This window comes from Sinocyclocheilus grahami, unplaced genomic scaffold (genome assembly GCF_001515645.1).
Source record: "Sinocyclocheilus grahami isolate Dianchi unplaced genomic scaffold, SAMN03320097.WGS_v1.1 scaffold119.1, whole genome shotgun sequence".
NCBI lineage: Eukaryota > Metazoa > Chordata > Actinopteri > Cypriniformes > Cyprinidae > Sinocyclocheilus > Sinocyclocheilus grahami.
This window is the reverse complement of record NW_015505298.1, coordinates 992,054-1,006,995: the sequence shown is the minus strand read 5'-3', so window position 1 is coordinate 1,006,995 and position 14,942 is coordinate 992,054. Positions and strand designations below refer to the sequence as shown.

Genomic DNA, 14,942 nt, shown 5'->3' with positions numbered 1-14,942 from the left:
TATATGTAATTTATATATTTATAATTTAAATATAAAATTAAATTTATCAAATGTGAAGTTAACTTAAAAATGAATTCATATAACATTTCCAATAATAGTACATTATTATCATAATAAAAAAGGAAACTTAAGCCATAAAATATTATAATTATAGACTGAAATCCATATATTCAAAAACTATGACATACAGGCAGAACAATACTGAATGGCTTGTCATTTTCAGCCCATTCGGACTGACGCTACCAAACACTCTTTCAATTTCTAAAAAACTCCATGTTAGCCAGTCAGATCATTTTATCTAGCTCACAAATCTAAAAATAACAACCAAGTGTCAGAGAAATAGTTTGCCAGGCCTAAAAATGCATGTATATCATAAAAAGGATAACAACACAAGTGAAAGTTCAGTTCACTGTCCTTATATTTTATCACACACACACTGTCCTCCACTGTAAGACATGGACAGTGATGCCAGCCTGAAGACGGACAGTGACCCATTCATAACTAGCTTTGCTATGGCTGGTGTGGTACAGCTGACTCACAACCACCTTTTAAATGTACAGAAGTTCCTGGATGATACACCAAATAAAAGTGTGGCAATGCCAACCAAAGAAAACTACCCAAACCACTTCTACTGAAAGTGTGATCAAACCATTAGTGAAACATAAACATAAATTGAAGTTTCAGAAATACACTATGCATAATGGACTATTGCACTTGAACATTTTCAACTCATAATATGGCTGTTCCCCACTGCTCCTTAAACCATTTGATAAGATACATGTATTCCCTTAAGTCCAAATCATTTGCATATCCACTCTTCCACACATGAAGCAACTGCATTTTAAAGTTACACGATTGATACATGCTTGTATGACAAACAAAAATAACTTTGACTGAAATATGACAAGACGACAAATGTCTTCTGGAAATCTCAATGGGAGGATGTTCACAAGGTGAAAAGCAAAGCGAATATCCAGCTGTCGTTCTGGTTCAAGTCAAAAAAAACATTATTGAGTGTTGAATGAAATGAGCAGATTGCAAATTGCACTTCTTGCACCAGCCAAGCAACTGCCATTAAGTTAAAAGTTCAAATGGATGCCAACAAAGAACTGATTCCATTGCATGAAAATTTTATTATTTGAATATCTTTCTTACAAGTGCTGAGACATATCATCATATCTTGAAAATCAAAGCACTCTAGTTTTGTGCAGATAGAGCTCAATTATCACTTTAAGGAAAATTATTCCTCTTAAAATTTAGTTACAAACAAGTTTCCCAAGCATTTTAAGAGCACTTCAAATTATGAAGTGTGTCAAAATGTAATTTAGAAAATTAGTACTTTGAGGATTAAGTTACACATTTGTAATACTTCAAATACTGCAGTGTCTGCAGAGTGGAGCTTTTAGTAGAATGATGGAAAAATCTATAGAAAATTCACAGTGCATATCTTTTTCATTCTCCTATTTGTCTACAACCCAATTAAAACTCTTTCTGCTCCATTCAACCATCCAATATAATCAGAAAAACTCTGACCTTACATACTGGCACACATAGGGCATTTGTTATTTGACATCCATATGAGAGCTCTGTTCTCTCTCCCTCCCGACACGTTGCCAGAGAGTGATGAAATGAGAAGTGAATAGAGCAATGGTGCACATGTAAATAAACCCCAAACATCAAGTCAATACACCAGTTACCAGTTTGCCTGAACTGCCAACCATAATGATCTTGCATAAGCATGACCCATGGAGTCATTAACAATAACCACTCTTGATTCATGAATGAGGGGTGTGATAGAGCTGCTCAAAAATCTGAGAATAAGTAGGCTTATGTCACTTCCTGTCTGATTAAATGGTAAAATGAACATGTGAGCCTCACTCACTTGAGAGACGCCTTTGTTTTGGCTTAATGAAAGCAATTTAAAAAAATTATAAACAAACACAAATATGGCTGTTGAGGCCTCAATGTCAACTGAATTCACAACTCACTGTTGAAAAAAAAAATAGCCTAGATGTTCAGTGATCAGGCAAAATAAGGCAGGTCAACAGAAGAAAAAAACATGAAATTACAAAATGTGCTAGACTGTAATATCAATTGGCATACAATATCCATCTACCATAATCCTTACATTCCAGCAATGACGTAGGCTTGTTTACACCCTGCAACTCTGCAAATAAAAATTATCACAAACAAATAAGGATTTACTCTCCAACTTGTAAACCAACTTGTAGGTGCATTACCGCCACCAACTGGACTGGAGTGTGGAAAACTGATACTGTCTTTACCTGCAGTAGGGAGTCGTTCGCAGCACAGAGCGAGCATAATCAAAGTCCCTGGTGGGCCAGCACCAGTCTTTCAAAAGACTTCATGACCACAGACGTTAGAGCCACAGGTCTGTAGTCATTAAGTCCGAGTCATTTCACTCTTCAGTACGCAGCTCCTATCTCTTTGAATGGGGAAACATCAAATTCTCCAAAACTGTTCACCAAACTTACGATTAAATTTCATATTTGAAAATCGCCAATGTTTTTTTTTAATCAAATAGCGTAAAAAAAAGAAGCTTATTATTCAGGCTAGACCAGTCAGTGCGCATGCGCAGTCCTAAGCTGCGTCTCAGAACGCTGAATGTTTCTAAAGCAACCTGCAGTGACGCGACTACTTTACGGATTAGCGATTGGCTCTTTTACTCAGAAGGCGGGGCATCGGTCGAATAGACGTGACCATGTTGCATTTGATTTTTCCCCATTTAGAATCAGTGGCAAGTCTTGGGTATGTGGCAAGCCCTTTTAGCTTAAAATATTTCCAGCCTTACTCGGAATAAAAATTCTGGCGTTTTGAGCGGTGATTGAATTATATCTTAAGCACCTCTGATTGGCCGTTCATTTCAAGTAAATAAACAAACATGTCCGTGATTGGTTACATTTCTCATGCTGCAAAAAAAACCTTAGTCTATGAAAAAAAAAATGCTGTAAACAGGAACATTTGCACATTCTCCGAGCTCAGTATCAACTGAGGGTGCTCTCGCTTTGGTTTCAGGGTGCTTATATATATATTTTTTTTTAAATAATTTACCCATGTTTTAATTGTTTTTTAACAAAAATTACTTGTGATCAAACATTAATTGGCGGACCCCCTGCAGTACCGCTGCGGTGCGGACAACCGGTTGAAGACCCTTGGTGTAGAGCAGTGGTTCTCAAACCTGTCCTGGAGTAGCCTACCCCCAGCCCTGATTTTGTATGTCTCCCTCATCTATCACACCTGATTCAACTCATCAGCTCATTAGTGGAGACTGCAAGATCTGAAGTGTCAGATATAGGGAGACATACAAAAAAAAAGTCTGAAACCACTGGTGTAGAGTATTCGCTGAATGGGCCAAATACAGAAACGTTTGGAGCGGAGTTGACGCGATCATATCTTGTTTTAATCATACCTACACCGCCATCTACCGTTAGAGAGTAGAAAAACAGTGGCTTTACTGTCAAGGACATGGAATTGTATGACACCAACATTATTAACACGTAAATTCCCAAGATAAACATCTCTAGACCAACTACACACGGCAATAATGATCTATTCATCTCTTTCTGTGCACAGTAGTCAGATATGTAGACTTTGCCCTCATGGCTTGCTAGTTTGACTAACCTATCTTAATATACACATCATGCTCATGAAAGTAGTGACTGCATATTATGGGACTCCAAAAGTAAACATGCGCTCTAGTTTCCTCTGGGTAGCAGATCAGCGGTGAGGCTGTTGCTATAGAAACGCAGGCAGCACAGGTTGTTGTCGGTTGTTCGGTGGAAAGGTATTGAAGGTTCACTCTTATGTCAGGAAAGAAGGCAGGCGGATTGGAGGACCGGCGATTTAAAAGAAATAATACAGGAATTGATCAGTAGAAGGACATGTCGGAGCGAGTAGCTTCATGTGGGAACCTGTATGACACGAACACGCTTCTGCTTCGGTATTGCAACGGTAAGTTTGGCAGCGACTTGACTGAGCATTTATAATGAATGCGCTGGAGATGGCTTGTTTTCGTTAAACGCATGTCGAACGCAAACGAATTATGTCTTTGATATTAACTATATACATTCATATTAACTATATACATTCCAGCAATGTAATGTTATTGACGTGTCGGTGCGTCTCTGCCTGCGAGGGCACAACTAAAGAAATTGTCTCCTTGTTGCCAGTGATGAATATAACGTTATTTGTTTAAATTAGGATCAGTTTTATATAGCCTACATGCAAATTTTATTTTCACCTAAGGCATTTTCTTATCGCGTATGTGCGGTTGGTATCAGTATCAGGGTACAAGAATGAACATCTACTCAGATTCAGACTGGTGTTAGATATTAGAGCATTTCAGGCCAGGCTACATGATTTGTCACATGTGTTTACATTTTTCATTCATTTTCTCCTCATCTGTTGATATGCTTTGAGCCTCTCATCCTCTCATCCTGATTCAGCTTGCTTCACTGGGCCTTTGTTATTTGATTTGCATAAGGTTTTAGTGGAAATAATGTACTGAGTTACTTATTTATTGTCACCCAGTAATCTAGTGTATAACATTACGCACCTACTAAGATGGATTTACCTAGGTTACAGTTTATCTATAGTGATAACAGTACCTTGAAGATCAGTTGTAGGCCTAAACATCATGTCTGTTGTCAGCATTATCATGACTATGCAAAGATTTTAATTAAAAACGATATTACAGTCAGATCTAATCATTAACAAACAGTTGTCAATTGTTTAAAGCATTGGTTCTCAACTAGTTTTGCTGTAGGAACGAGATTTTGTATTGTCAAGTGTAAACCAGCAGAGCATCAGATTTATCATACAGAATTTTACCATTCATTTCATGGCATTCATTTGATGGTATGTTTACAATTATTAATTTAGCAGACACTTTAATCCAAAGCAAATTGTCAAAGAGCAAACAATACTCGTAATATACTATGCAAGGTTTATTAGACAACTAGATTAGAAAGCACGAGAAGAGGAGACATTCAAAGAAGAAGTAGAATTAATTAATTAATTAATTGTTTGCATAGGCAAAATTACATGTTGTTATATCTGACAATTTTGTTATTATATACTGTAAACAACAGCAGGAATGTGACTTACCAGTCTAAAACACTGTTCTAAATATTGCATTAGTATTAGCCAGTCTACCAACTGATGAATGTGCTTCAAAATACCATAACGTCTGTTTGGACACACAACCTTTGACCTCAACTGCAAAAGATATGGATAAGATAAGATGTTTCTCCTCTCTTTTAACGACAGAAAGCCTATTGATTTTGCTTGCTTAATGATTATATGGTTAGTTGCAAATTATTATTTCCTTTTAAAATAGTTTTTTCCCTAGTGTTGCAGAGCAGACCTGCAATTCCTTTTTGATTTAAGTAAAGATAAGTAATAAATAAATACAATTAAAATGCTTGAATAAAATTCTGCATACAGTCAATCACTGAAGGTCTTTAGGAAATTCAATATTATCACTATGGTGTCCTTACGCTAACAACCGTTGTGCACAGCTTGTTGTTGTTGCTGTCGAAACGACTAGCCTATTTCATCTTCGTTCTTGTGCATTACAGGTTCTCTCAAGGATAGGTATCAGTGTACATAGTGGTCATTGTTTGGGTTTTCCAGTAAATCTATTTCTGTGCCAGATGGTTTGGCTGGACAACAGATGGATGGGTAGACAGACAGTATATGATGAGCCTGGGTCAGCGAGAGTGTCTGTCCTTGTTGTACAGTTGGATTGTTTAAACTGATATTAAACGCTGGATCTGCATATCTGAGGTCAGACTTTGATATTAGCAATTCAATTAGTACAGTAAAAATCCCTAATGTGAATAAAATGAGCATGTGCCCTGGGGGTATAAAACAACAAGTTGTAAATTGTAAAAACGCATGTACACACTTTAGTGTCCCATTGGTGGAGAGGCTGGTCAGTGCACTTCCTGGTAGTGCCTGGCCGATGCATCAGACAGGTCTGGAGTCGAGCCAAAGCTCTCTCTCTGCCAACAGCACCACCAGCAGTTTTCTACCGCATAGGAGACGGGAAACAGTGTCCTGTTACAAACATCACCCTTCTCCTCTTTACTCATAGCACTGAGTGGTAAAGGGTGGGGGAGGGGAGGAAGGGAGGTCCAGACACGGGATCAGCCATCCAGCAAGCCAAGGGCAAGGTGGGAGAAAGAAACCTTGGCCAGGGAGGCATTTGGCAACTTTAGGAAACCCCTAGAGAGCTGCAGAGGATCAGGCTGTCCGAGAGGCTGACTGACAGGCGGACATAGTACTGACTGGAATGGCAGGTAGGAGGGGAGTACAAACAGAGCGGGATGATGAATATTTCAGCACACTCGGTCACTGAGCATTCGGTTTCCTCCAGACTGCTTTTGTCTTCCAGCATCACTATAGCTTCATCCTGCTTTCTTCTCACCTTCCACTGTTGCCTCCCATTTTTTCTTTCACATTTATTATTTCAGTTGACGTGCTCACCACCTGCTGATGCTGCTTTACAGCTGTGATCTCCATGTGTTAGCGGTGCAGGCACTAAAAGAGGTTTATTATATATGCACACTTAGCGTGGAGCCTGTTGCATTGCCCTTTAGATCGAAACCGAGACAAGGAGCCACTGTTTTATGTGAAATATTGAGGAGCTAATTTTGAAAAAATGTGTAAATGTGGTAGGAAAAATCCTTTTTGTTTTATTTATTGTGTGTATTTATAAGTTGTATATTTAAAAGCAACACATTTGATGGCTGCCACAGTGAATCAGCATTGTTAGCATTTGAAACTTTCTCAATTGTTCGCTCAGGCTTTCAGTTTTTATTTTCAATTGATTTTAATGGATTTTTGTGGTATGAACACATTTTGTTGGATAAATATTCATCAGCGTTTTTAATCACAGATGTTTTGACAGTTAAAAATGCACACATTTGTATTAGTGCAAACAAGCTTTTCTTTGAACTACCATTTTTTCAGTTACTTTTAAGCAACTGGATCCCAGTGTTGTTATAGTGGGTGTATGAATTGACAGGTGTCCTAGCATGGTAAACACACGTTCAAGTATACTTTTTTCTTCATTTTAAATAATATTTACATTGTCGTATCATTTGAAATGTTTAGTTCAAAAATACATTTGTGCTATAATTCATTAAAGTTGATGCCATTTGTTTTGATATTTGGTTATGCAAAGACAACTTTTTTTGTGACCAAATAGTGTGTAAATTAAAATGGACTTTCCACCTTAGGCTAATAGGAGTGACTTTTTTAACCACGTTCTTTCCGCAGTGTCTATCCAAATTGTGTTGTTTAAAAAGGACTTTGAGAAGAAGTTGTAGTTCTCAACCAGGGGGCCCCGGCAAACTTTCAAGGGACAACAGGATGATTTAATTTAAAATACTATTTTTTATTAAAATTTACATATATTAATAATAATAATACGATTTGTAAAAATAAATGTGTATTTCTTTTTTTAACACCACATCCCAATAACTATTGCTTTTTATTTATTTAGAACATACCGTTCTTAAAATTTCTGGAATCACAAAATTAATTTTAGGTATTAAATATTTCAATGATCCAAGTTTCTGATTAAAAAAAAGTTTGAAAACAAGCAGCTTTGTCATAATTACAGAAATACCAAAGAAAATAGCATACCTTATAGGTATACCTTATAATGGGGTGCCTTTGAATAACGTGTTGGACTATGGGGGGCCGTTGAGTCAAAAACGATCGAGAACCACTGGTTTAAAGGGATAGTCATCATTGACATTTACTCACCCTCATGTCGTTCCAAACCTGTATGACTTTGGAGCACAGAAATATCATCTTTTATATCCCTCAGAAGAAAGAAAGTTATACAGATTTGGACAAACTCTACAAATTCTAATAGTATAACTATCTGTCTGTCTCTTTCAGATGACAATGTATCAGCCGGGAGTGGGATGGAGATGGATGACCGTCTCTCTCACCTGGAGCAGAGGGTGCAGCTGCAGGAGGATGAGATTCAGCTGCTGAAGGCGGCGCTGGCGGATGCTTTGAGAAGGCTGGGCTGCTGTGAGGAGATCACACAGGCCAGCAGCAAGAAAGGTGGACCTACTAAAGGTCAGTGCTTTATTATGGCCCTCTGTGTATTGTCATTATGTCTTTAAAGCCTAGAAATATACTTTTTCATCTAAAGCAATTTACACTATAATAATCTGAGGGTAACCTTGTCCAAGGGTGCATTACTGATTAAACATTATAAGATGTAACCTTTGTGTTAGTATCCTAGATTATTAACTTTTAGGATATTTCAACCTTAAGAGCTACAGGGATGGATTGTAATACATAATATAGTGGTTACATAAAAAGTTTCCATGTGGGAGGTGAAAATAATTTGCATGTGATCTCACTTTCGTCCTTCCTGATTTAGTTCGGCAGATATTGCAAGCTCTGCCATCCAAGCCTCTGACAAATGGCTATGTGCAAACAAAACGCTTGAGTGGCTATCCTTCCTCTCCCTCCTCTCCGAAAAAGGAGGTGCTGATGTCTATCAAAAGGTGAGAGTTATAAGCAACATATGTATAATTTTATTGGAAGACATTTTATTGTTGACGTTGCACATGCTGGAAATATTTTCATTTTTCCCACATCAACAACATCAGTGCAGTATTACTTCTCTACCTCAAGATGGTGATATGGAGTAATAAACCATTTGGACCATTTAGTTTAAAGGATGGCTATAATGAAGTTTATTCCTGTAATCCAAAGCTGAATTACTCCAGCCATTACTCCAGTCTTCAGTGTCACACGATCCTTCAGAAATCATACTATTATGCTAAATTGCTGTTTAAGTAGCATTTCGAATTATTATGAAATGTTGAAAACAGTCATGCTCTTTTGTTCTTTTTTTTATGTCTTTCTTTCCTGGCCTCTGCATTGTGCCTCACTCATTCTTCTCCACCTCATGCTCTTGTCTCTGTGTGTTAGGAAGAGCATGTCCACAGAACGCCTGTCCACGGTGAAGAAGGAGGTGTCAGACTCCCGCAGCAGAACCACCTCATCCAGCAGCTCAACATGTGGAAAGAGAGACAGGTACCATTTCATCTAAATAAAGAGCATTAAACTCAATGATTTTTCTATACAAAGAGATAAAAGTTCAGTTCTTCTCCTTCCCTCTGAACCTTGAGGCTAGTACAAGACAACAACACAGAGCTAAAAATAGATGCTACCTCAGTGTCTAATTAGATGACAAACCCAGACCCATGGTCAGCAAGACACCAGAGACACTGTAAAGGGGAAGAGGTGGACCGTCCATAGAAAACCGTTTATAAAATACCATTTTATACTATGTATAGAGCTAAATCAGCATCATATCATTGTTGTCATTTTACTGCTGATTTTTTTCCCCCAGGGACTGCAAATGCAAAATAGCCTTCTGGCTAATTCTGGCACATTTTACATCTATGTATTATTGATGTACATTGTCCTTGTCAAATAAACCTGAAAGAAAGAAAGAATTAGAAATTTTACAAAATACTTGTACAGTATACAAAATGGCAGGGGGCACCTTACTCAGAATTTGAAAACATTTAGCAATTGTTAGGTTACCATTGTGTGTTCTGGTTCATAGAAACATGCATCATGTTTTCCACAAAAATATTAGGCAGCACAACAGTTTTCAACATTGATAATAGTAAGAAATGTTTCTTGAGCAGCATATCAGCATATTAGAATGATTTCTGAAGGATAATATTATACTGACGACTGGAGTAATGGCTGCTGAAAATTCAGCTTTGCATCATAGAAATAAAGTACATTTTTAAATATATTAAAATAGAAAACAATTCTTTTTAAATTAATAGTATTTCATAATATTGCTTTTTGCTGTATTTTTGATTAAATAAATGTAGCCATGGTTAGCATTTAAAAAATCCTACCAATCCCAAACGTTTGAACATTTATTAGTTAGAAAGATATTTCAACTAATAAGTGCACTTGTACATACAGTAAGAAAGCTTAGGAAGAATTTGATCAAATAGTCATAAATAATTTATGGCGTGTATACATGGATTTCCAGGAAGGAATGTAAACACTGATGTTTAGGTTAGACATCTGTCAATAGAAGTGTTATTGACTGAGATCCTATCAAAGCTGTAAAGCAACCACTGGAAAACTCTCATTAAACTTTCATAAACAGAAATCCATTAACCATGTTACCACTTAATATAGAGTTACATTAAATTCAATTTTTTTTCATAGTGAAAAGAAGGGTAAAAAAAATTTATTTTAATTTTAGTAGGGAAAATTTCCAAAAAGCCCTATAAGCATTTACTGCTTAAGTACTAATTCAGTCTACTGAAGGGGTAAGTATCAGTTCCAATACGTTTCCCACCATGCACCTGCAGGATGTTTGTATGGCAGAAAATCCTACATGTTGTTAGTGTTTTATTTATGGCATGATGATTGTTTTAGATTAAACTTTGTATGGTGCATGGCAACCGTACGCCGTCACTTGGTTGACACGCTCACAACTGAAACAGTCTCTTGACCGCAGAGTGCTTCATATTACTGCATTGAAGCACAGGGGGGTGTGGTCACCCAAAAAGGGGCTGTCATGCACACTGAGGAAGTGTCCTGCCATTGGTTAGGGAGGTCCATGTTCCTGCAGAGCTGAAGTTAACTCAAACAAGGAACTCAGTGTTTTGCCTGACGCTTCTGCAAATTCCAGCTATAGCACTTAAAAGGAATAACGGGACAAACAACATGAAGAGGTCGACCAGGTAAAGCTCAAGTTCTTGTTAAGCACTTTCGGGTCTTCAAAAGAAAAACTTTGGTAGTTTTAGGGTGAGGCTGATAATGGAATTGCTATCAGCTTCCCACAACAAAGCAAACATAGGTAGGCAAATAAGAATATCCTCAGCATCATGGCTTCTATAGATAAACAAAGCGAACACACCTGGGCTGAGTTTGTGTTTTAACTTTTCAAATAGGAACAATAGACTTTAAAAGCAAGCATGTCTAGAATCTAACAACATTTTGTATATGCATTTTACTTTGCTGTCGCAAAGCTTCGCTTTTGTTTATCCTTAGGGCATTTTGTGCAACATTTTGTGAGTCACTTAACAAAAATGTGCATGTTTTCCATATGGCTTTAATTATCATTTACATGAAAGATAGTTACCCATTCAACTAACATTCAAGTTGAAGATATGCTACATATAATGCATGAGTTTCACTAATTGCTTTAGTGCAATCTGAGTTAGATATTGATTGTTTCTGCTGCTAAGTCGTATGCATTAAACATGGAACCCACCCACTGCCACACACACACACACACAGATACAGCTTTAAAGGCGAATTAGAGTAAGTGCTTTACAGCAGGAAAGAAAATGGTTTGAAGGACATTATGTCCAGAGAACTTCCACATAAATTTTAGTAAATCACTTGCTTAGAAATTAAATTTAATCCATAGAAATACTGTGCGTGCAAATCTTGTGTGGTGTTTTTAATGTATAAAAGACATGAACTGTCAGATTGGAACAAGTCATTAATGATACAGTATGTGTGGAATGGATGGGTGTAATGGAGTCTGTGCATTAGTATAAGGCTCCTTTGAGGTCAAGCGCATTTGTGGCACATGCTTACAGCATTATATTGAGTTATGGTTGCTACACAGCCTAGAGTGATTACTGGTAAAATGGATTTTTCCAGTATGTGCTAATGAGAAAATGGCTTTGTTGCCAGGACAGCTGCCACTTTGTGTATCATTACCTTAAATCAGGTGTGTGGACTCCTGAAATGTTCCTAAAATGGCATTTATAAATAGAAAGAATTTTTTTATACAATAAGCATGATGTTGGTTGTAAACATGGTTCAAAATGAACACCCAACAAACCCAAATGAGAGTTAAAAAGTTACATAATTCATGGTTTAAACTGAATTGTGAAGGTACATGCACAATCCAAATCAAACCATTAAGAAAATATTTTACCTGTTTTCTGTAATATTTGAATATTTACCTAACTTTTCTATTTCCAGAACTCCGTGTGGTGACACATGTGAAAACCGTTCCTCACATTTAGCCATCTACATATTATGGCAGTATTGTATAATTTTGTCTACACCACTCTGAATAGGGGTTATTAGGGATGCTTTGGTTCAGTCTTTTCTTTAATGAAGTGTTTGGATGGTTTCTGCAGAACTGCGTGGACACAAACAGATCATTGTGGGAGCATTTCTATTCATCTGCACCCACAATCCTTCTGTCTTCCCATTACATAACATTTTATTTTACCCTAAAGAAAGGTCAAATTTTTTCCAGCCAGAGAAACGGTTTGCTGTCAATTCTAATCCCCATGTGGATAGTTGAGTCCTACAAACCTATTCCAGCAAATAGGACTGGATTGATGGGTCTTATTTATTGCATCTAGCTGTCTGAGACAGGCTGTCAATCATGACAGTCACGCGTCAGCATACAGGAAGTGGAAAACTGTGTGGTTAGTAAAAGCAGTTACGAAATACATGCACAGACACAAACAGAACATGTTTTTCTTTTTTTCATCAAAGCCTCCAGTGTATAGCAGGTTTGCCATGTTTGTTTTCGATGCAAAATCCCCTCCAAATCTGTTTAGTCATGTAAACAGGCTTTAAATCTGCCTGTACTAAAGTTGAAAGCAGTTTTGGGTGACCCTCTCAAGTGTCCTCCTGTCATTTTAACTCCGTGTTGTCGCCATTGCACAGAGCTCTGTGAGAGGCCACATGAAAGCCGGGTCAGGATTAATGGATGAGCTCCATGAATTAGTCATCCTTTTCTCAAAACACATGTTAAAGACGGCAAACAAAACTTGAATGTAGTCTTTGAAGGAGTGAATGAATGAATGACATCGCTCTCTTTTGTTCTTTCAGCAAAACCAAAGAGTGCACCTTCAATGCTGGTAAGTTTTTGTTTATGTTAAAGTAATGTGATGAATATCATTAAATAAAAACACAAGCTGGTTTTATTTTGACCTCGATATCAATATATGTTTGGTCTTTTGCTTTTAGTGCTTTATGTGACCACCAAGAACAAACTATCAAGTACCTAACAATACCCTAGCAACAGCATGTCAGTGTTGTTAATAAAACACTGCAATAAAATATTAACTCTTTCCCCACCAACATTTTTGAAAAAAGTTGCCTGCCACCGCCAGTGATTTTGATGATTTTCACTCAAATTTGATGGCCTCCAGTATATTTTGCTGTATGAATATTTTAATATGCAATGGACCAAAATAAAGATCAGTCTCTACTTTTAAACAAATTTTTTATTCTATTTTATTCAGTTTTATTCTAGCTTAATGCATTCTTTTTTATCAACACTTGAATAAAGGTAGGTTTCATTAAAAATGCATAATTTTATCAAAAAGGTGAGAAAATCACATTTTTATCAAAAACTACATCTGGATAATATTCAGTCCGATCATCAAAGCATAAATCCAGTAAATCGCTTCCATCAACACCTCCAAAGCTTGCACAGACATATACCACTTCCTGGATCAACATTTTACTCTGTAACGTTATGCAGTTTTCATTTATATGCTGTCTATTGCTGATGATCGCATTATTTTTCATATGCATCTGTTTACATAAGAGATCGCTGGTTTCTCCGTCCTGTTCACGTGTGTTTTTGTTCGGGAGGTTTTGTACTCGTTCAGAAGATGCGTAATAGCGCCCCGAGTCTATAACAGTGAAAACACGAAAAGCCGTAAAAACTCGTCTGTGGCGGGGAAGCGTTTTCTTGTAAAAGACGAGATAACTGGTCAATGGCGGGGAAAGAGTTAACATCAGTTGAAAAAATTTTAACTGAAATGCTGCCTTAGCAACTAACTAATGAAATAAGCTCAAGCTGAAATACTCAAATTACTAAAACTGAAAAAGCTCATAAAAAATTACTGAAAATTAAAGTCCGCATGAAATGACTTTATTTACTTTACTAGCGCACATTGCTAGTCTTGATGTGAACAATTAATCCGTGCAAATTAATCCGCTGAAAAAAATTGTTTGTCTTGGTAGTCTTTAAAGGGGTCATATGATGTTGCTAAAAAGAACATTATTTTGTGTATTTGGTGTAATGAAATGTTTATGCGGTTTAAGGTAAAAAAAAAAAACATTATTTAGCACATACTGTACATTATTGTTTCTCCTCTATGCCCCGCCTTTCTGAAACACGTTGATTTTTACAAAGCTCATCGATCTGAAAAGCGAGGTGTGCTCTGATTGGCCAGCTATCCAGTGCGTTGTGATTGGCCGATTTCTCAAGCTTGTGACGGAAATGTTACGCCCCTCACCATATTGTGATGCCCTGTCGGGCCGGAGCGACGATTCAAAAACATGAAAACCCATTATAAACGAGGCATTTGTTGCATTAAGTTTGGACATAATTACGGATTATAATGATTTATACTGTCTTTTTACGCGTTGCCTTGCATCGCGCTGCGTAAACATAAAACCATGTCTGCATTTGTGATCGGAGAAATGACAAACAACAAGCCCTACTCTACACTGCTCAAAACTCGCGTTTGAATCATCAGTGGCAAATTCTTTAAATATAAAAAACTTACTTACAGTCTGTGAGTCAGAACAGCCGGCATTGTAGTCTACTCTACCAGGATCAGGAAACAGTATTGTTTTACCCACATTATTCAATTTTTCCTTTCTCTTTGGAGTGTTACAAGCTCTTGGTGCATAAAGAAGATCTGTAAAGTTGCAAAGACTAAAGTCTAAAATCCAAAGAGATATTCTTTATAAAAGTTAAGAGTCAACCACGCCTACCTAAAACGGCTCGTTCTAACACACCCCCACATGTCTACTTCACGCTGTGGGAAGATTGCATAGCGACACCCAAATGTTCACGCAAAGAAAGAAGGCGTAACTTTTATTCTCGCTGTAGTATTGTTGTTGCC

The 14,942-nt window shown here is 37.2% G+C and overlaps 1 protein-coding gene across 3 annotated transcripts in view; it reads left to right on the top strand.

The window, feature by feature from the left end:
• Positions 1–3,794: 3,794 nt before the first annotated feature.
• eml2 (EMAP like 2) overlaps positions 3,795–14,942 on the top strand; it is a 20,173-nt gene continuing 9,025 nt past the window's right edge. For 2 of the 3 annotated variants that reach the window (XR_001609701.1, XM_016278225.1), the window contains exons 1-5: positions 3,795–3,972; positions 7,936–8,121; positions 8,432–8,558; positions 8,989–9,093; positions 12,907–12,935. Coding sequence is in view for 2 of the 3 variants with exons in the window: in XM_016278225.1 (XP_016133711.1) it covers positions 3,903–3,972; positions 7,936–8,121; positions 8,432–8,558; positions 8,989–9,093; positions 12,907–12,935 (517 nt within the window). In the remaining variant the exon portion in view is untranslated. Of the gene's footprint in view, positions 3,973–6,101; positions 6,324–7,935; positions 8,122–8,431; positions 8,559–8,988; positions 9,094–12,906; positions 12,936–14,942 lie in introns of those variants that run through there. The other variant, XM_016278226.1, reaches the window with a different exon arrangement.